Source organism: Mesoplodon densirostris, chromosome X (assembly GCF_025265405.1).
Source record: "Mesoplodon densirostris isolate mMesDen1 chromosome X, mMesDen1 primary haplotype, whole genome shotgun sequence".
NCBI classification, from domain to species: Eukaryota; Metazoa; Chordata; class Mammalia; order Artiodactyla; family Ziphiidae; genus Mesoplodon; species Mesoplodon densirostris.
Window position 1 is genome coordinate 105748365 of NC_082681.1, and position 24024 is coordinate 105772388.

Below are 24024 nucleotides of genomic sequence, written 5' to 3' on the forward strand. Positions count from 1 at the left end.
ATTCTATTCTCTGCATCCTAAGCACACACATCAAACTTCCTTGTTGTGTTAATTTGCATTTGTATACTGTGACAGGGAGAATTCTAAAGATGGTCTCCCAAGATTCCAGTCCACTGGTTGTTCAGTCAAACACTAATTTATGTCCTCCTGGTGAAGATTTTACAGAAGTAATTAAAGTTTCAAGTCAGTTTATCTTAAGTTATGGAGATTATCTGGGTGGGCCCAACTCAATCAGGTGAGAAGCTAAACAGGAGACTTTCTCTGGATGTGCAGAAGTCAGAGAGAGATGTGCTCCTGCTGGCTTAAAGGAAGAATAAAGTACCATGTTGTGGGATGACTTGTGAGTATGAGACCTTTAAGAGATGAAAGCCACCTCTACCTGAGAGCCAGCAAGAAAATGGGGCCTCAGTCCTACAAACACAAGAAAACAAATTCTAGCAACAGCCATTGTGTTTAGTAAAGGACCTACCCAAGCCTCAGATAAACATTGTAGTTTTAGCTAATTCCTTGATTTCAGTTTGTGGGACCTGAGCAGAGAACCCAGCCATGCTCTATTGGACTTTTGACATATAGAACTGTGAGATAGTAAGTGGGCATTGTTTTAAGCCATTGAGTTTATGCTTATTTGGTATGGCAGCAATAGGAAACTAACAAATATGTGTAATTATTTCATGTGCTCTTCTCTTTACAAATGAAGCTTAAAATTCCTTGACATCAGGAATTACTACTTTTGCTTACTGTATATTTATGCTAAACCTAATGATTAAACATTCTACTACCTGAGCATCTGTTTTTAACCATAACTATCTAGATCAAATAAAATATTTTATTCATGGCATCATCATCATTGCTATCATAGAATCAAAAAATTTTGTTTTACCAATTTCAGGAAAAAAAAGAGCACTCTAGCAAATGCTATCAATATTCAGCCCAGATCACCTGTGATATGCTCCTATCCTCCAGCTTCCACAAGCTTAGCCCTATGAAATAAAATTAATATTTTATGGCAGAAGAAGAAATAAAATTTAAACATAAAAAATTTTCTCTGCCCTTTGGCCTCCTCTTTCCCCTCTACTGTACACTGTGTATCTGCATTATGCATCGACCAAACCTCCCCAATCGGCAGGAATACCTGCTCAACCATAAAAAAACAACATTCCTTCTGAATCTTGAAAGGGGCCATGATGATCCATGACCCACTACTCCCTAGATTGTGTAAACTGTCAATAGTAAGTCATTTAATGTACAGCCCTCTGTCTCAAAAACTTATATAAATGTGCTTTGACTTTTAAATGGTGGAACAGTTCTCGGAGCTTTCTGAGAGGCTGTTCTTGGGTTATAATCCTTAATATGGCTTGAATAAAATTTTCATTTCTTTCTTAGATTGACTGATTAATTTTTTGCCGACAGTCCTAAGTGGGTACCTCTAACCTTCTTCAGAGAACTTCCCTTGGGCTACTGTAGCTGTTCAAAGCCTGAAGTGCCTGAGCGTTTATGTGCCCTGTAGCAAGTCCAAGCCAATGCCCATGTAGTATGGGAGTTTAAAAGTCCAGCTCCATTGCCTCAAATAGTCCAAAAACTCAGTGGTGCAATTTCAGTTCTTGAGAACCCCAAGTATGAGGGTGAGGCTTGAGCTTTGACTGAAATGTCACTTTTATTTAGGGTGACTGATTCTCTGTCCTGTTTCCCCTACTCCATTACTTCTTTTTTCCCCGGGATCATTTCCTTAACAAACCACATACCCATGAATCCTCCAACACTTAGGAACAATTCACAAGCAGCTACCCATGACAATTATCAAATGAATGAATGGACGAAGCACTATTGAATGGATGTAAAATGGTAAAGGACTAAGGAAAAAGTTGAAAATTTTATTGTGAGAATAAAATTTCACAAAATCAGTTTATTAAGATAGCATTTGATTCCAGATGCTCCTCAGAGTAAGAATAACTGATGCCAAAAACTCAGCCTCTGTACACTGGTGCCAAACTGAATCTTGGAGACAGAGTTTTGGGTGAAGTAAAAAACAATAGTTTTATTGCTTTGCCAGGCAAAGGGTGACACAGAGGGCTTGTGCCCTGAAAAACTGTGTGTCCCAACCTGGAGGGATTTGGTGAGGAGTTTAATAGTAATGGTTCAAGGGCGGGGCTGCTGGTAAGGATCAGGGTGTGTGCAGAACCTGCACGCCTTTAATCTGGCCTCAGGGGTCTCCTCCCCGTCTCTGCATCCCTCCCTTCCCTGATTAGCAATTGTTCGAATCTGCCTTTTGGAATTCAGGGAAGGTCATGGAGGCTGGCTGGAAATGGGAGACATGGAGAGGCTTCCATGTCCAGGAGCTCCACAGGGTCCTGCTCAGTTTCATAACCAACACATACATAATTGACTTGACCACATTCTTCCATGAAGCACGTGATACAGAAATTTAACAAGTTATACTGCATGGCTACATGGGCACTCTATACATTGGTATCATTATTAAAAATATGTTAAGAAAGAAAAGGGACACGCAGATGGTAATACTAATACTCTATGTTTTAATATTATATTTTAATTTAAAATGAATTATAATTTAATTTATATTAAATACAAATAAATTTATATTTATTTTACATATTATGCCATAATAGTATATCATTATAAATTATAATAAATATTGTTAAATTAAAAAAACTTAAAGTTAAGTAAAATATTTTATTTTAATAAAAATATTTCCTGGAATATAGGATAATTTATGGTACCTCATCAGGAAACAATGGTAACATTTATGGATTTCCTATGCCAATCTGTACAGAAAGGAACAATTAGTGGTAAGGAATTTATTCTAAAAATACTCAATATTAGAGTGCCAGTAAAATGAAAAGGCACATGACACCATGGTTTTCAACTCCATTCTGGGATTTAAATAACACACTTCTGGCATAAATGATTTAGTGTTTCTACTCGGCATAAATCAGGATGGACATTCCTGATGACAACAAGGAGGATGATCTGGTGTGGATGTAGATAAAAGTGGTGGTAATGGGTTTGTACTATTTGTGTCAGCTACTGTTTTGAATACATAACGTGCACTATCTCATTTCTATAAATCCTCTTAACAGTCTCAGAGAGCAGATGGTAATATCTTCCTCGGACTTTTTTTTATGATAACAAGGCCCTGAAAAGTCAATAATTGTTTAAAGTCCCACAAGCAGAAAATTGTGGGGCTAGGTTCAAGTTCAACCTGCCTGAAACAAAGCTATGTTCTTAGTCACTGCATGAAAATGGTTAGTTTCCAGACCTGTGGCTGCACAGATGCTCAAATTTAGGAGGTCTGAATAAAACCATATAGACAATGATGAATGTCAACACTTAAAACCTTTTTGCACTAACTTATTTTCTCAACTTTATCATTAACTAACATGCATTTTAATAATTTCTAGCTGTTCTAAAAATATGCAACTGTATATGTTCATAGTAAAAAGTAGTTTAAACAGTAGCATTTTTTGGAAGCTATAAATATTCCCGTTTCCCAGGAAGGAAACACATTTGATTTAAATGCTCCCCAGAACAAAGAATAACCAATACTTACAAAATTGACTTGACCAAATACTTCTATGGAGCACATGATAAATTCTTACAAAGATAGAAAGTTCGAAGAAAAAAAGGTACTCTAGTTCTCGAGGTACTAAGAAATGCTATAAAATGTGACTATGAGGGACTTCCCTGGTGGCACAGTGGTTAAGAATCCACCTGCCAATGAAGGGGACACGGGTTCGAGCCTTGGTCTGGGAAGATCCCACATGCCATGGAGCAACTAAGCTCATGGGCCACAACTACTGAGCCTGTGCTCTAGAGCCCACAAGCCACAACTACTGAGCCCACGAGATACAATTACTGAGCCCATGTGCCACAACTACTGAAGCCCACGTGCCTAGAGCCCATGCTCTGCAACGAGAAGCCACCGCAATGAGAAGCCCACACACCACGACAGAGTAGCCCCCGCTCGCCACAACTAGAGAAAGCCAGCGTGCATCAACAAAGACCTAATGCAGCCAAAAATAAAAATTAAAAAAAAAATGTGACCATGAGAAGATATTCTGGCCAATTTCTGTCTAATGCTGATTCACATGATTCTCACGTACAAACTCTTGACAGTTCAGTGTAATAAATCAAATGATAAATACCATAATACATAGGAAGACATATCCAGAATGCACTATTTAGTTTTTATCCTTTTCATGTTCAGACCCATCCAATACTTATTAATGATTTCTTCTTCCCACCCCAACTCTGTACTTTAAAATATTCCAAATTTATGTAAGAGTTGAAGACTAGAACAGGAAACACATATAATCCTCCAGTAGTTCACCAGTTGACATTTTGCCATATCTACTTTCTCCCTTCCTCTCTCTTGTCTTCTTTCATTTGTGATTTATTTTCTTAAGGCATTTTCATGTGTGCATGTGCACACGTGCACACACACACAGGCACACACACCCTTAAATATTCATCATGCATCTTCTAAGAAAAAAAAGTCTCCTAGATAACAGCAATTCCATCATTACAACCAACACATTTAACAATTACATAACAACATTATCTAAATTACAGTCCATGTTCAAGAGTCCCAGTAATGTCAGGATTACCCACTGAATTTACGCTCCTTTAATCCAGGACAGTCCCCCAACCTTGTTTGGGTCCTTCATGGCACTGACATTTTTTAAGACTTGAGGTCAGTTATCTGAAATCTCTGGTTGTCCCTTCATAACTAGAGGAGTTTAAACTTTTCTGCAAGAAAACTGTATATGTACTGTGGTATAGTTCTCAGTGTGTCCCAGAAGCACAGCAGGTCAGAGTACCAAGTTATTTGGGATGCTAAGTTTGGTCATCTGGTTATGGTGGTGTCCACCAGATGTCTTCATGTTAAAGCTAGCTTTCTCCCTCAGTAGTTAATAACTAACCTCTACATGAAACTTTGAGACTGTGTGAACATTCATTTCCTTATCAGCCTTTTCCTTAATAGTCTGCATATAAAGTATACACTCTGTGTTTGGGTTGTATAAAACCCTTTGGAAGGGCTCCTCCAAGCAGCTAGGTCAGTGGTTCTCAGGGCTAAAAACTACTGAGTCAGATCCCCAAACTGAAAAGTGCAGCGCAGGACAACAGCATCAGAAGACGGAAAAGAAAACAGGTGCTTTTTATAGCAGTATGAGGAAGTGAGTGTGTACATTGGCTCTATGTCCTATAAATACAAATTTACAGAACCAGTATATCTGCTTTCAAGTAACACAGTCAGAAATTATTGCCTTTTTCTACATACTTCAGGCCATGCACATAGTCCTCTGGTGGAGAACTATAGGAAATCACCTCCTTTACACTCCTCCAAGGGATTAAGAATAGCAGTCTTTCAGAACCACATGAAACTAAGAATTATGAAGATAACTCATCTTATTCACTACAAATCAATTATTCTTATGTTAATATTTTTAATATGCATCCTTTTTATATAACTTCATTTCTAAAAACGTTGTATTAATCTTTTGTCGGTTCCCATTTTATAGGATTTAAGTTAGTTATCCAACAAAATCATGTGGCTACTTCTGCTAAAGATTCTATGACAAAAATCACGGTATAAATCAGTACTCAATAGATGTCACTGATTTACAGTTGGGATGATAGTTCCAATATCATGATTCTAAAAATATACACTTCTAATGACTACATTTTCATAGCATGGATGCTTTCAATCTCCTATTAAACACAGAAAATTAGGATTATGAGACACTGCCTTTATAATTCCCATGCCTGAGGGTGTTTTGTTGTTTCTTTTATATAAATAAAGGAGGTAATTAAAGAATGATAATTCAGATCTGTTTCAGATTAGAACACTTTATTAGCACAGTTTCTGAATGAAATTTAAGAGCTATATAAATTAGTAAATCATTTAAAAATACTACTATGAAAGTGAAAATGTATTTACTTCCATTTTATTTGTAAAGATTTCAGTTATTTAATATATTGTTCTAATGTCTGTGTAATTTTTAACCAAAACTAATATACAGAGATACTAATATTTTCTTTCAATCAGTTTATCAGTTTAATCCTAGGTAAGTATTAATAGTTTTTGATTGTTGCAATACTCAAACACATCTCAAAATCTTGATGGTACCACAATTCATTTTTTTAGTCAGTAATAAAGTATCAGAGTTTTTCAAGTATTTATTTATTTTTATTGAATTGAAGCAGACTCAAAAGTTTCCTGATAATACTGCAACTCTCATTCGCTTGTATTTTAATACCCTCATGATATTATTTTTGGCTTCTATTTCCTCTTATTAAAAAATGATACTTCTGGATACTACAATTATGAAATATCCCTGAAGCTGCAGTGGTACTTATTACATCAGTGCTAAGGCTGTTTGCATCAAATGAATGTTTAAATATTGGGTTGAACCATATGAAATTGCCAACTATGTAAATGGTAATTTAATTTGATTCATTTAATACATTTGTCTCCCCAATATAATGCACACACACACAGACTTGATGCACACATAAATATCAAATCCCTCTCCCCAGGCCCAGGCACACAATACTGTCTTAATTCTATTTTCCATTTCTCCTCATTGCCAGATTGTAGGAAAGAAGTCACTATCTTTCCTATGAGGGGAAAGCAAACAAACAAAACAAAACAAAACAAAAAGCTACTCTTTTAGGTACTGCAATAACTCAATATATGTTATCTTCAGGCCATGAAGTCACTGTTATTTATGAAAATTACTAATTCTAGCTAATATACATTAACTAATTTAGTGCCTCAATATAGATTTTTGGTTTAATCTAAAACTTCCTAAATCCACTGAAGTATGTTGCATATGTGAAAGTCTTCTGTTGATTTGTATCACAGCAGAATAACAGCAGAGAATTATTTTTTTAGATCACATAAGAGATCTGTAGATATTCATCAAGTATAGAAATATATATCCATTTAGCAATAACTTAAATTTATATGTTATTTTCACATGAATCATCTCAGTTGCTGGATACCCAATAATCTGGTAAAATAAGCATAAACTGCAATTTCTATAAAACATTTGAGAAACCTGGATATCTTAGAGGCTATTTTTAGTATTTTAAAACATTACCTTTGATTAATACCTACCAATATATATTTTCTTTTCAAGGAAGTGTTCCTGGAGAAAAATACTATAACCTATCGTTAACAAAGTTCAAAATGTAGTTTCTAGGAATGAAATGTGACAAAAAGGAGAAATTGCCAATCCCTAAACATATTTATGTTTGGGCGAAACCCCACATGTATGTGTATGTATTTTATGTAGGTGTATGTGTACACTCTAAATTTACAAATTTTTTCTTTGTCTGTAAATAACTATCATTACAAAGAGATACACAGGCAAAATCTAAACTTTAAGTATTTGGAAAGCTATATAGAATACTTTAAGACAGTACTAAATAGTACTGCCTTCATGCCCAAAGAGTTTGTTCCTTTCTTCTTTTGTTTTTTCTTTTGTGGTTTGATGGTTTTCTTTTGTATCAATATTATGCTTGTATTCCTCTTTTTGGTTTTTGTGAACCTATTTTATGTTTTTGATTTGTGATTACCCTGGTTTTCAAGTATGTTAACCCATAACTATATCTACTTGCTTTAAACTGGTAATCATATAAGTTCCAACACATTCTAAAACATCTACATTTTTTACACTCCCCCCGACATTTTGTGATGTTGCTGTCCTATTTCACATCGTTATGTTTATCCTTTTGCTGTTCATTGTAGTTATAATTGCTTTTACAAAAATTTTTTGATTTTTTTTTTTAATCCACGCACTGGCTTATTAAAGTGATCTTCAATTTTTTATATATTTGCCTTTACTATTGTGTCTTTCCCTTTCCTATAGATTTTTGCTTCCTTACTATTTAGAGAAGACCTTTCAATATTTCTTTTAGGATAGGTTTAGTATTGCTGTATCCTTTTAGTTTTTGCTTATCTGAGAAATTTGTATTCTCTCTTACTATTCTTAATGATCATATTTCTTGGTAGAGTATCCTACGTGGCAGTTTCTTCTCTTTCAAGACTTTGAATATATCATGCCACTCCTTTCTGGCCTACAGAGTTTCCATAGAGAAACCAGCTGATAGCCTTATGGGGGTTCCCTTGTAACTGACTCTTCTCTTGCCATCTTCAGAATCCTCTTTAATTTTGATATGTCTTGGTGTGGGTGTGTTTGAGTTCACTTTGTTTGGGACCCTCTGTGCTTTCTGTACCTGGATATCTGTTTCCTTCCTTAGGTTTAGGAAGGTTTCTGCCATAATTTCTTCAAGTACATTTTCAATTCCCCTTTCTCTTTCTTGTTCTTCTGGGATCCCTATTATGCATAGGTTGGCACGCTTAATATTATCTCATAGATCTCATATGTTGCTTTCATTTTTTAAAAATTTGTCTTTCTGTCTGTTCTGATTGGGTGATTTCCATTATTCTATGTTCCAGATGAGTTATTCATTCTTCTTCATTATTGAATTTCCTATTCATTGCCTTTAGCTTGGTTTTTAATCTCTGCAATTGACTTGACTAATTTTGATTGGTTCCTCTTTATAGTTTCTAGTTCCTTGTTGCAGTGATCTGCATTTCTTTCTTTCTTTTTTTTTTTTTTCCCATGCTGCATGGCTTGTGGGATCTTAGTTCCCCAACCAGGGATTTAACATGGGCCCCGGCAGTGAGAGCACCGAGTACAAGTCCCAACCACTGGACCGCCAGGGAATTCCTTGATCTGCATTGCTATCAAGAGTTTTTCTTAATCCCTTTAGCATTTTTATTACCTATTTTTGAACTCAGGGTATGGTATACTGGAGAGGTCTGTTTCATTGTTTGTTCTTTCAAGGTACTTCTCTTGTTCTTTTAATTGGGAGTAGTTCCTCTGCTTTTTCATTTTATTGAACTTTCTCTGACTCTGTGCATTGAGGAGAAACAATTATCTACTATGGTCTTGAAGGGCTGTTTTTATGTGGGAGCATCCCTGTGTAGACTGTATGAGTCCAATATTTGTAGTGAGAGGGCTGTTTTTGGTATGGATGCCTGCCATGTCTTTCCTCAGGGTGTGCTGGCCATTGTCCCCTTGATAGGGGGTGTGTTTGGCTTTTGTGGTATCTGCACTGGATGTTGGGCAGGGCATCCTCTTTGGTCTGTGGCTGTCAGAGCCTTATTGGAGGCAGAGTCTGCTCCCCAGTTTTTGAAGTAGAAGCCCCCAGATCCATTTCTAAGCTGTGGTGTGAGGTAGGCAGGACCAGAGTGCTCCTGTTGGGAAAGGAGCCACTGTGTATTCCTTCCCAGGAGCTGTCCACTGGGGACATGTGATTCTGTGATACCATCCACCATCCAGTGTGTGTGTCCACAAGGTCTGCTGCTGCTGGCACCACCCCTGGACCTGCCCACACTGTGGGAGCCCTGATAATCGGCTTGGCTGTCAGTTCCACTTCCAGTGTATATGGGCACCCAAAGCCCACCACTGCCAGAGCTGCACCTCATTGGGAGCATACTGAGAATGGCACTTCTGTGGCAGACCCGCACTCTATCTGGTGTGCACCAGCAATGGTGGCCCAGACCACACACTAGGCCATTCAGGTTGTCTCCATGCAGCCAAACCGAGTCCTCTCCACAGATCTGTTCTCTGAAGCCTGAGGTTCAGCACCCAGCTGCTGTGTGCACCAGCAGGCACATGTCTTGGCCTGGGAAGAGTGACAACGATGTGGCAGCCATCAGTGCTGATCCCTCTCTATCCCACCTGCCAGCAAGCTAGCACCTACACATTCCTCTCAAGCAAAGTCCAGGCCACTCCTTTTCCCTATCTGTTCCAGCAGACCTCCTAGCCAGCAAAGGGGGTCCCAGGGCAATGGAACCTTTCCTCTTTTGGAGCTCCCTCCCAGGGGCACAGGTCCCATCCTGATACCTTTTTTTTTTCTTCTTCCTTTTGTCCTACCCAGTTATGTGGGCATCTTTCTTGTAGCTTTGGTTGTATAAGAGATCTTCTGCCAGCTTTCAGTTGGTATTCTGTGAGAATTGTTCCACATGTAGATGTATTTTTGATGTGTTTGTTGGGGGAGGTGAGCTCCACCTCCTTATACTCTGCCATCTTGACCTCCTCCCCAGGAACTAGATATTACTTTACCTACATTACAGCTACTATGCTGTTGCCAACCTGAGTGCATTCCAAGTGGTTTAAATCTGAGTCTGATTCATTTTCTGCTGGTCTGCTCTATGTGATGCAGGCTCCTCCTCTTTCAAAAACAGTTAAGTATCTAGAAGAGGAATGCTTAAAATACTTTAATAAATACTAGAATCCAACCCGATATACCCATATGCACCCTTCACAAATACCATGGTATGCACTGACATTTTTTTTGTTTTTGTTTTTTTTTGCGGTACGCGGGCCTCTCACTGCTGTGGCCTCTCCCACTGCAGAGCACAGGCTCCGGACGCGCAGGCTCAGCGGCCATGGCTCACGGGCCCAGCCGCTCAGCGGCATGCGGAATCCTCCCGGACCGGGGCACGAACCCGTGTCCCCTGCATCGGCAGGCAGACTCTGAACCACTGCGCCACCAGGGAAGCCCTGACATTTTTTTTTAATAGCATAATTTCCATTTGAGTGGCAATGCCTTATCATATTAATGAGACAAGCATAAGAAGGTTTATTATGCATCCAGAAGTTTTATGATTCTATAACAAGGTTGAAAAAATGTCTGCCATATAAGAAAGCAGTAAATATAATTAAGAGCTTTACATTCTCAGTTTTAACATCAGATTTACATATTTTAAAATATACTTCTCATCAACATAATATTCTACACTTTTACGATAGACTTTTAAGCACTGCTTTAACTTTAAAACCAGAACAGAATACTTAATTATCATATCAACAAATGAAGTCTAAATTATAATTTAATTATTTATCATTTAAACTCCCTATTAACTAACATATTAAAATATATGTGCAAAGTTCCATTTACATGTGTTTTAAAGTCAGAAAAAATTTATATAATCCAGGACCTTAACACCAGCAACTCCAAAATGAACAAGATTGTGTCATTTTTTTTTAAGAAAAAGTCCAAGAATTCTGCTAAAATATATCTCACCCATGAATAGGGAAAGCACTTATGATATTAGTTTAGAGTGGGTAACTAAATTAGGAACAACCCAAGAGTTGTGTACCAAGAAATTCATAGAGGAGACATTTCAGTGACAGCTTTGCTGTTAATGACACTGAAGCTACTGCACACCAGCCAACTGCAAATGTGCAGGGCCACTGCTCCTGATGGCATTAGAAATATAACTACTAGAGCTTCCCTAGTGGCGCAGTGGTTGAGAGTCCGCCTGCTGATGCAGGGGACACGGGTTCGTGCCCCGGTCCAGGAAGATTCCACATGTGGAGCGGCTGGGCCCGTGAGCCATGGCTGCTGATCCTGCGCGTCCGGAGCCTATGCTCCGCAACGAGAGGCGCCACAACAGTGAGAGGCCTGGGTACCGCAGGAAAAAAAAAAAAAAAAGAAATATAACTACTATGTCTTTGGAAACACGATCATGTTTCATATGGAAAAGGGTGATATTCAGAATAGTTAGCTTCTAATGCTAATAAATCCTCCAATGTAAAAGGGAACCATAGAAAAATAGATAAACAGCATAGGACCCCAAAGAATCCTGACTATGCCAGGTATTAACCCTTTGGTTACTAGGTCTTGAGTAGGTATGAAGTCCAGAGGGAGTGGGTAGACAGTCCAGGCATAAGGTGTGGGCACTAAGGACAGAGGCTAGTTACCGACTAACAAAGAAGTATGTCAAGATTTTATCCACTGGCAAATATATACCATTCTGTGTCAGTTGAAAACCATCCCTGAGTTTAGTTCACTGTCATCTACCAAACATTGCCTATATGATGCTTACTGTGCATCTCTAATTGGTCCCTCATTTAGAACATAATCCACTAAAACACTGAAGCCTTACTATATAAGTAATGGATTTTCACAACTCAAAAATAATTCTATACAAGTTTCTTAGTAAACTGGTCATGTAAAAGCAGTAAAAAATCTGGTTGATAAAGTTGGTTCTCATAGTGGTGCAGGTTACCAACACTGAAAGTACTATACATGTAAGCCAAATTTAACAATTAAATAAACAGATGGAAAATGATAGGTACAGGTCTCTCATTGTTGGACTGGGAGGTTACAGAAAAGCAATGGGGAAAGGTTAGAATGACTTGTGGTATTGGATTAGAATTGAAGATACCAGAAAGAACTCATGTTTTAGCTTAATACAGATATGGATGGATACATACACAAGTATTTATAGAGATGTATATGTGTAGGGGTTTGTATACACACATATATTTCCTTGCTCTGTCATCTGAGTGGGCCTAGAAGCATTGACACACCAGTTGCAATAAGCACACCTGGCACCCATTCTCCAAAAAACAAAAACATTCTCAAACAAAAGGAACCAGGACTCTTTGGAGAAATGGCCAACTCTAGGCTTGGGACAAGAAATATACACAGTGACTGTGGACCATAATGCAGTGATAGAAATTATAGAAATTCTCAGAAACAAACACAAAGATAAGGATGTGTCAAAGGGACAAAGGAATAAAAAAAAAAGAGTTCTCAATAGACAAAGCTGGAACAATTTGAGCAAGAAAGTACAGAAAGTAGTATAAAATTATAATCCAATGTATAAAATAAATATACAAGAGTCCATAGTCAATGGACTATGGTCAAATAAATAAAAAAAGATCATAGTCAACGGTCAAATAAATAGGTAAACTAAAGAAAACAGACAAATCTCCTTTGCAGAACAATTTCAAATAACTTATGTGAATACTCAGGGCTCTCAAAGAGGTAGCACTTAAATCCCACTCCTTAACTGGAGGCAGAGTGTAATGACTTCATTCCAAAGAGTACAGTATAGAAAGGGAGGAAAAGTAACTCTGGTGGAGAAACCTGATAAACAATATCTCAGGTAAGTGATCAATGTTAACATTGAGTCCTGCTGATAGCACGTTCCCTTGATATGATGGGATGATAATGGTATTTTACCTCAGTGGTCTTCTACACCAAAATCTAAAACTCAAGTTTAGTCATGAGAAACGCATTGGACAAAACCAAATTGAGGAATACCATACAAAAGAGCTGACAAGTACTTCTCAAAACTGTCAAGGTCATCTCATCTAAAACAAGGTAAATCTGAGAAACTGTCATAACCAAGTGGAGTCTAAAGAGACATGATAACTAAATGTAATGTGGGATCCCAGTGAGGATCCTCAAAGAGTAAAATAACATTAGGGAAAAATCTGAGGAAATCTGGAAAAAGTAGAAACTTTAGTTAGCAATAATGTATCCATATACATTTATTAGTCATGACAAATGTGCCATACTAATGTAATATGCTAACAATAGAGGAAACTAGGTGTGAGGGGTATAGGAACTCTCTGTACTATTTCTAAAACTTTTCTGCACATCTAAAGCTATTATAAAATTTTATTAAGATAAAAAAGTTAGAAGGAGGCAAAATGTTGTACTAGATATAATAACGTGATTTCAAATCTAGCTTCTCTCACTAAGAGCTGGTTGAAAGTATAAAAGATAAATAGCCCAATAATGTTTCTGTTTTCTCTGTAATTTGGGGACTATACGTTGTACAACATGGAGTTATTTGAAGGGTAAAGTTAAGTAATACTTGCTTTTGTATTTCATTAGTTTATATACAAAGGCAGAATTATGAGTAGCAGAAACAAAATCTACTCTAATGTTATAAAGATATGTATCAAGCCTAAAGAGTCCCACAGCAACATCATTTCTAGTATTAATGTCATTTTCTGCCAAAATGTTTAATCTAATCCCTCCTGATGGCATTTTCCCTTATCCAGTCTTTCTAGGTCCCCAAGCTTCACTAACTTTACTGAGAACCTGAATCACCCAGGGATATTTTTAAAATACAGATGCTGTTGATTCCTTAGATCTGGAGTAGGACCTGAAATTCTCTTTCAAACAAGCTCAAAGTCTGTCCTCAAACTAGTGACCTCAGCAGGCAAATTTACAGGTCCCACCAAAGACTTGCTAAACCAGGAGTTCAGGAGGTGGGACTCAGAAGCTGTTTTAACAAGCCCTCCAGGTAAGTCATATGCATGATAAAGTTTGAGAATCAGTGTTCTAGAGCAAGGGTTCTCAACTTTGGCTTGCCATTAGAAAAATCTGGGAAGCAGTTAAAACTTTCCGCACTCTCGGTCACCCTTCAGATCATTAATATCAGCATTTTGGGGTAGCAAGAAGACGTTTGTAGTTTTAAAATTCCCCAGGTGATTCCAATGCCCAGCCAAGCCAAAGTTGAGACCATTTCTCTAGAATCGGAAAACAGTTATTATCTGAACAACCATCCCATATATATGTTTTATATTAGCTAGTCAAATAATCTAGAATTCTATCATTTACTTTAAATTTTATTTTCCAATAACTTATTTAGTTCTCTTAAAAAACACCTCAAATTTTTCTTTTGGTCTACGTTTACTCACTCGAAACCTGGGTACTAAAATGTAGGGATTATATAAGTTGTTTTCAATATAATGAATATTATCTTAAAAATCTGTGGGATGAAGAATACAATGAGTTGTAAACCTTCGTGTTCTTACCTCCCCTCTGCTAATTATGAACACTTGATTTGTGTTTGCATTTTAACATGGAGGCACTCCTAATTCAGGTTACCCTCATGGTACCTGAAACACACAGCTGAAATCAACTCTTGACTTTTCAAAATGTTGAAAACACCCTAGGTTTGGGGTTAATTATCAGAGAATATTATGCTTTCTTTGGAATTTTTAGAATTCTGGTAAAAATAATCACCCAGAGATATTACTTGAGTCCTTTGTAAGGTCTAACCAAAGTACCAGTCAGGCAGTGAACTTATTATAAAATAGGAGGAGGCAGAAAGACTTCATTCTGATTAGTACATGCTCCTTCAGGATATAATGTTTCCTTCCCTTGTCTTTAGTGGAAACCACAGTGCAAAATCGGGGATTTCAACACTCTGGCATCTGTTAAACCATGTGATCTTGGTGCATTCCCAAATCAGATACATTTGTCCAACATAAAAACAAACAAATTCTGAAACACAATGTAAATGATTTGGAGGTTATCCAAAGCACTCCTCACTCCCCATGAATTGCATTCCTGCCTCTGCCCCTCTTCCCTTCCTGCCCAAACTCTCTGTCTCTATGACAGTGTCTCTTACAATCCAGGGTGGACCCAATAATACTCTCAATAGTAAAAAGCCCATATCTCTGTAGTAGCCATTGAGATCATTCTGGAAAGCTGAAATACTAATTCTTTTTTTTTTTTTTTTTTGCGGTATGCGGGCCTCTCACTGTTGTGGCCTCCCCCGTTGCGGAGCACAGGCTCCGGACGCGCAGGCTCCGGACGCGCAGGCTCCGGACGCGCAGGCTCAGCGGCCATGGCTCACGGGCCCAGCCGCTCCGCGGCATATGGGATCCTCCCAGACCGGGGCACGAACCCGTATCCCCTGCATCGGCAGGCGGACTCTCAACCACTTGCGCCACCAGGGAGGCCCTGAAATACTAATTCTATTACTAATGACAATATTAGAACATTGACTCAGTTATTACAACTAGCCAGGGACTGTTAATAGCACTTTGAAAGGAATTCTCATTAAATTTCACAATAGCCAATTGCTCAAATATATCCTCAGGACACCTTATCTGTCTGCCACACAGAGCTATCCCTTACTCTCTTTCTCCTTGAACTCATTTATTTTCCTTTTTAGACTGTGATATCATATTATTTACCTATTTATTTGTTGTTGTTTTCTCTGTTATAGCCACTGGAACAGAAGCTTCATGAGGGCAGGGGCTCCTCTCTCTTGTTTATTGCCCTGACTTCAGTACCAAATAAAACAGCCAGGTCTATAGCAGTCAAGAATTAAAGATAGAAGGATGAAAGAAGAGTATGAAAACTAGACTAAGAGAAACTGGAACTGAATAGGAAGTTACAAGAATGCACAGACTCTACATTGTTCACTTCATGCCATAGAAATTCAAACCAAGAAAAAAGAAATTAAAAAATTAAATGAATAAAGTATATATTTAACGGATAAATAGCTGATTCAACTAGGCTCAAGCAACAACTTGAGAATATAGTAACACTTTGCCAAGAACATGAAGATCCACACCTAGACTGAAAGGCCTAGAAAACCAGTACCACATCATGAGGCAGGAAAAATAAGATTTTTCAGAAGCAATTGGTTGAACCTTCAGACAGTCCAAAATCCCAGGCCAAAAAACCACAAAGATACCCATCAGCAATAAAAGCTGACCCTGCAGGAATTCTCAGAGATAGAAGCATGCATGGCTTACAGAAGCAGAAGATTTCCTGAAAGCTTAATGACAAAGAGGAAGAGATGGAAGTGGCCATGTCGAAAAGTAACTCCATGGAACAGGAAATCTCTGAATCCAAGATGTTCAGGAAAGACCTGGAAGCTCAGCTTGAGGATACTTTTGCTGAGGCTTCACAGGAACACAGCCTCATGAAAGCAGAGAGAACCTCTCTAAACAAACAGAAAGTGAGCTTGAGGTCCCCATAACGAGCCAAGGAGGTTAAATTCCAGGTTCCACTTCAGAATACCAGCAAGAGATTTCTGAAATAAAATCTGAACTTGAGGAGAAAGTCTTGTTTTATATAAAGGAATGTGTTGGACATGAAATGTTCCATGTCTTAGAAGCCAAAAAAACCCCACAAAAAGCAAACAAGCAAAAAACACAAAAAAACAAGGTGTGTGATTCAGAGAGCCATCAGCTTATCCTGCAGAAAAAAATAAAATTAAATTAAAAGAGAAATAACAAAAGTAAAAACAAGAATGCCATAATGAAATGGAGGAGGCAGAAGACACGGTGAAGGATGTATTTTTGAAAAAGAAAGTGCAATGAGGTGCGAAGAAAACAAGAAATTACTGGTGAAAATGAAAGGCTTTGACCTGTTGTGGATAACCTAAGAGCTCAAAATACACAATATGAAGTTGAGGTTATGGATTTGGCAGCTAAGAGTAGGCGGCCTGCTGGGAAGCTTAGATTGCAGAAATCATGAATTGGATCAGCAATGAGAAAGATGTCCAGCAGTATTTTGAAGCTCTTGTTTCTAAAATGACCAAAGAGTTTGAAACCAGAAAGGTCTAGTCTGGCATCATGAATGCTGGATCCACTTTGGAAAGGCCATCATAGTAAGAAGCTGAGCATGTCTGCAGGGCTTTCAGTCTGCTTTTGAGGTAAGCAACCAGGCCAAAGAACTTGTTCAAAATTAACTGAGAAACGTTTAAATACAAACCTCTCTTCTGGAAGCAAACTAAAGGATTTTGAAGCAACAAGGAGAGAATTATTAGATGATATGGAAATTCTGAATAAAACAAGAGATAAATTTAGAATAAACACAGAAGCTCAAAATTCTAGATTTTTGTGTTTCTATTTTTAACTATTTCAACACTGCATCTCCTGCACTGATTTGAAACTTAGAACTAGCTGAGCTAGTAAGAAACACAAACTCCAAACCCGGAAGTGTCCCCATCAATTTTCATGCCCATAAGCCCAGAACAGCAAGAAGACATGTCTTGGCTGCAGAAAAGGCCAGCTGCTGTGCCACTGTCACCACACAGGCCGTTTTATTGGTTGAACCAAAGCCAAAAGGTTATTGATTTAGCATCAAGTTTTTTCCAGTCCTACTTGCTGTAGCCACTGCACCTCACTCATGGTTGGACTAATTTAACAAGGCTATTGCTTGGAGGTGTGTATCCCACAAAGACAGTGCTCCCACGGTCTGTAAAACCTCTAGGCAGTCCCAGAGGCCTCTTAAAGTGGATGTGCAGAAAGGCCTAGGAACACCCTACAAAGTTTACCTTAAGGTGCAAAACATACCAGTGTGGAGAACGGATGACAATGATTTATGTATTGGTATATAACTGTCTACTCTTTTTGTATGATTTGCCTGAAGGAAAACCCACCCAGCCTGGAGTTATTGTGAGCCAATCTTGTATCTTAGGGGTGAGGATTTTTTGATGAGCTTTATCCTCGCTTTAGCTGTTATACGTGATCCGAGCTGATATTCCTTGTATATTCAGGGTGACAGCTTCTCTCTTAAGTACAACTTAAAGACTAGTTCTTTACTAATTCTAACAGAAAATGAGAAAGAAAAGAGGAAGTTGGCTAGGTTTCTAGAAGGGCTCCAGTCTATCCTACATAAAAACAGGCTGAAAAAACATGTTGTGCATATTCCACTAGAAGCCTATGACAGGATACTGTCTCTCTTTTTTTTTTAATTTAGGGCATAAGTTTATTTTGGACTTCAACTGCTCCTGTAGAAAAATTCTAAGTGGCATAATCAGAAAAATAAAATATTAAATGAAAATACGTATATAATCACTCCCGTGTTCCTACCCTTTTCTTAGCATTGTTGTTCTGGTGCATCAATCCTGAGTACTCTAACTTTTGATTTATAGTGATATTCTTTCAGATATAATTTCATGGAAGAAGGAATTGGAAGGGCATCAATGCCATCATAAGTTGTACAGTTACAAATAACTGTTCTGCATATATGCTGCAGGGGAAAGGGAAAAGTCCGAATTAAAGGAGTGGATAAAAGTGGTTCAAAGAACATACAGGCACTCGGGTCCTTATAATGCTCTAGGAGCCCAGTAATGTCAGGAGAATGGAAGACACGAGGATCATGTGCATCAAAGCTAAAGTTGTGATTCCACTGTTCAATTCTAGCATGAAGAGAATGACTATAGCGTCTAAAACTAACGGAGAATAAATAGTCTTCCTGTGCTGAATCTCGCAGTAAAAAGGTACCCTCTGGTTTTTCTTCTAGTAGAGCTTCAGCTGCATATTTATCCATAACGCCCCAGTAACATGGATTATTATTGATCTGAAGGAGGTCTGGTACAAGACAGTGGACATAATCAATCTGGGTATGGTACTTAGGAGGTGTTTCCAGTTGCAGGGTTTCTTCATCAATTTCCCATTTGGGTTTGTTTCTTTTCCTGGAACTTGTGCAAAGTGTTATAATTTCATCATCTGAATCCATATCACTCTCTTCTATACTGTTATTTGAAGCCAGGTTCATTATAGAGCCAGTCCCAGGACCACCTCTACCCAAAGAATCGTTATTGGTTATGACACAGGGCTGAACACTGGTATGTGAGAAGCAGTTGACCTCTTCCATGTATCTTTGTTGTTTTAGTTGACCATCCCTCAATTCAGTCTGAGACAAGTCTGTGCTTACCCATTCATCTGATTTGGGACTTATAGGAGCAGTGTGTCGTTTAATAAAATGCCACCTAAAGGCTAAATCTGATCGAGGTGGGAAAGGACACTTATCTAACATGAGTTCACTGATATGAATTTTTCTTTTAGACGGAAGCCCTGAAGAGTGCCGACTACTACAATTCTTTATTGGAAAACACTGCCCCACAGCATCTTGCAGTTTCTGTTTAAGAGATCGGCCTAAAAATCTATGCCCACAGGAATGATCTAAATCCAACTCAAGAGATGAACAGCTGTGCTTCCTTTCTTGGCTCCTTAAAGGAACTTCAGTTTTCTCTATAGCACTCACTGTTTCAGCATCTGAACAACTTTCACTCTTTTTTGACCAAGATAACTTCTTTCCACTCCATACATAACCATCCTTTCTGTCAGCACTTTGACTCCGACTAGTTTTGGGCCTTACATCTGCATTTTTACTATTATTTTCACTATTTTCTGCCATTTTAACAAACTGTCCACAAATTCCAGTGTTATAAATACTGCTCTTTCAGTTTTTCCGGTAGAATGTTTCTTCTGGACACTTTCTGGATATATCTCTCAGAGCACAGTTTAACTGGGGCTGTCCGAGTAACTGCCGCCATCACCACTGCCATCACTCTGGGTGCTCGCTAAGCTGGAGAAGGGAGACCCAACCACTCCGGCACCTCATGTAGGTCCTCTAAGATGGATGCCTGCCTGCAAGCCCCCACCCTTCGGTGCGAGGTTCTCATCTCAGACGTCGCAGTCACCGCCTCCACCTGCTTTGCCGGCGCTGCCACCACTTCTGTCAGGATACTATCTCTTATTAAAGCAATTCTGACACCTGTTATGGACAATCATCTAAGATTGCAGTCAGTTTAAAGCTAAGTGTGTACATAATAGAGATTACCTGTGATGTGATCATTCAAGCTACTGTTTGTAAGGAAGTGTACCATACTGAACTTTCTCTCCCTAAAAAGAAAACTACAACCCTTTTCTGTTATTGGAATAGCTTTGTTGCTAGGACTGTTGACTTAAAAAAAATGCACAACGTGAGAGCTGTGAGTTAAGTTTTATTGGGGGCAAAATGAGGGCTGCAGCCCAGGAGGCAAGGGGAGGGGCCAGGATATATAGGAGTTTTGCAATAAAAAGCATGTAATTGGGAAGGTCAAACGATTATTGTTAAATAAAGAAAACCAGATATCTCAAGTTAAGGAATTTAGCGCTTTTCTATGTATGGGAAGATGCAAGAGCCTGGACTCACTGAAATCATTCCTCTGATATGCACCTCAGCTATCTAGGGCCCGTATTTTCACACCCTGAGTTTCCTCAGGGCTCACCAGCTCACGCTGGAGGGCTGCAATCATTGGTGACTGTGACATCCTTTGTTTATTGATATGACAGGAAATATTCCATTTATAAATATTCCATTTATCAGGACCATGCTCCATTTTATCCATACTCTTCCTTTGAGGCAGTGGAAGGGAGCTTTGACATCAAGCTTCCAGAAATAAAGGGCTGCCTAGTCATCCTAAGTTCAACACGTAGGAAGAGTTCTTCAACCTGTCTGCTTGTAGCAGTGAAATGCCTGATCTTTTGCTATGAAATCCATAGAACTAAAGCTTCTCACAGACAGTTCAATGAAACTGTGGCTCCAGGAACTGTACAGTGCATGACAATGTTCAAGGAAAAGCTCTGTGTTGGCTACTCTTCTGGGTTCTCTCTGTTGAGTATCCATGAAGATGGGCAATGTCTAAGCCTGGTAAATTCCAGCAGCCCCTCAGTTATGTTCCTCTCACTGTAATCTTTTGATGACATTTGTTCTGTGGAGCTCAATAATGAGGAATACCTGTTTTGCTTCAGCCATATGGGATTGCACGTAGACTCACATCAAAGGTCAAGCATGCAGGAGCTAATATGGCCCTCAAACTATAGTTACTTATAGTTACTGCTCTCCCCATGTCACAGTATACAGTGAGTGTGATATCAATACACCTTAATGATGATGTTAATACTATGGAATGGGTCCAAATAACTGGTCTGAGAAGGATAAGACCACTAAACTCTTAATGTACCATCAAACCTCCTCAACTGTGAGCTTCCATGCTTAATCTACTTTAACAACAAGTCCTCTGGAGATGTTAAGGGTGTCAGACACTTGCAAAAGTTCCAGAGCAAGAGAGATTACAACGTGGGTGAGCAATGCCTAGAAACCCAGAATGAACTCCAAAACTATATCAACTTAGCCAATTTCAATTATATGACTCACACGCAGCCTGGAGATGGAATACAAGTCCTCATGGCTCTCATTCTGAATGTTTTGCTTCCCTCACTGGAGGAAAGGCTAGGTCCTGCTCTAGCCAATCTTTCTCAGTAGGCTCAGTCCAGAAAAAAAAAGATGTACATTTCAAGGTTCTCATTGAATGGATCAGAGATGGGAGTGGCCACACCTCTGAGAAGCCTGTCTAATCCTGACCAGGAATTTGACAAAGAGCTTCATTCATATTCCAACAAACACTCAACTCCAACTCCAGCAGCCCACTGAGGTCCACCCTTCCCTAGAAGAGCCAGCTCCCACTAGAAGGCCTGCAGCAGTTGTCCTGTGACACCTGAAGCTCCTTGATCTATGGCCCCTCATGGTTAGGTCAGTGCCAAGGCTGATGCTGAACCTTTATTGTTTAAGGAAATGTAGAATTGATTTGTAAATATGAAAAGAAAGAAAATATTTATTATATTATTGTAATGATCAGTTTTAGGTCATATTGTTCAATATGGTAGACAAGATCCATTCTTCTGCATAGCTACGAGGCAACACTGTTACGTTTGCCCTTGAAAGGCCACCGTTCAGTCTACCTCCTATTCAGAACAAACTGAGATACCTATTAGGGCTTGTGCTCAACTATGCCTATGGATGATTCCATGTCTCATTTGAAGGAAACTTTTTTATATACAGTGTGGCCTCTCTGGATAATGCCTCAGACAATATAATTTTTCCTATTTTCTGAAGCTATTTTCCTGAAGTCTTAGGAGAATAAGAAAGTGTTTACTGTTCTCATGAACACTAGAATTTTGAAGACAGAGAAAAACAGAGGTTAGTTTGTGGTATTTTTATTCACTTAGCTATTGCATATTAAGCTGCAGAAGTCTTTCTAACAATTCTTTAGTCATGGGTAGAGGCCCACCAATAGTGGGCTTTATAGTCATCCCTACCTCCCAGCCCACTCTTCTGGGTCCCTTGCATGTATTTGTCCATCCTTCATCACAATCAGGAAGTTTCACTACTACTTGCTATTGGGAAGTCTGGCTGCATTCTCTGCTTCTCAGTCACTCCCACAGCTTCTGATTTCTGTCATAAAAATACTCATTCTTAGCCAATGAATATCCCAGGGGTCTTAGAGGACTCCTGGGGCTAGAAGGTGGCCAGAGCCTAAGGGAGCCATGAAGCAGCTGATGGGACATTTCACTACCCACACTGCTCCCTGGTCCCCGGCCATGAATGAAGATGCCATGATTGGTAACCCAGCACTGATCATGTGGAATCATCTAACATACTCTGCTATATTGCCCCACAGCCCTTGGTCAGCAGTGATATTCTGCACATGTATTAATATCATCCCTCCATGTATTACATGTTTAGTAATCAGATTTTTACCATATCTCATTAAAAGTTGGTAATTTACTGTGGCCAGCAGACACAGCTTGTTATCTGTGGCCTCAGGACCTCTGAGCAAGTGTGAGGACAGTGGGGTGTCATTTTCTTAAATTTGTATTTTCTTAGGATTTTCTCTGCTCTCCAACTGGTTGACATATTCTTGGCAACACTGTATAGCATGTGCACTTACCATGACTTGGCGCTGAGTGATGCGGGTGCCATCAGTTTTGTGCCTGAGAGTGTTCTGCACCTGGCACCTGCCTGTCCTACCCTGATCTTCTGGACCTTCTGTATGTCTGGCATGTGTTTAGGATTCCAGTTTTTACTTTTTAAGTGTAAATTGTGTTTTTGTAATTATTGAATCATGCAATCATTTTTAAACAACTTACCCCTCAATAAATCAGCAGACAACAGTTTAAGTTAAAGCAGTTAATTTTTTTAAGTAATCACTTATATAGATATAGATATAAATTGGTGGCCGCTTCATTCTTTCTCAAGCTCAGAACCATGCAATAGCTCCTCATTTCATTCATGGTAAAAAAATCCTTAAGAGAGCCAGCCTCAAAGTCCCTACAGGGTCCAATGCTCAGTTATCTTTCTAACCTTTTCTCCTACTTTACTCTCTCTTTGCTCATTCCACTTATGCCACACCGGCCTCCTTATAACATCCCCCTTGATGATCTCATAACAACTGTTCCCTCTTTTTGGAAGACCCTTCCACCAGGTATCTGTCTAACTTACTCCTTTTCTTCACATCCCTCAGTTCTCATCCTCTTAAGGGATCCTGCCTTACCACTCTACATCATACTGCCAACTACACCCACTCCCTGGCACTCCCCATTACCTTACCCTGCTCCTTTTCTTTTTTCTTCTGGTGTTTATCACTTCCCACATACAAGAAAATTTATCTTTTATTATGTGTACTGCTTATTGTCTGTAACCCCTTTGCTAGACTCTAAGCTCTACAGGGCAGGGATTTTTGTTTTGGTCTCTGATGTAATCTCAGTGCTTAAAACACAGTCTGGCACACAATACACGATAAATATTTGTTGAATGAAT

The 24024-nt window shown here is 38.8% G+C and overlaps 1 protein-coding gene across 1 annotated transcript; it reads right to left on the reverse strand.

Moving 5' to 3' along the window:
- Positions 1-18474: 18474 nt before the first annotated feature.
- LOC132482327 (suppressor of cytokine signaling 4-like) lies at positions 18475-19797 on the reverse strand. The gene has a single exon (XM_060087573.1). It carries the CDS (start codon positions 19795-19797, stop codon positions 18475-18477), a length of 1323 nt encoding a protein of 440 aa, XP_059943556.1.
- Positions 19798-24024: the final 4227 nt, after the last annotated feature.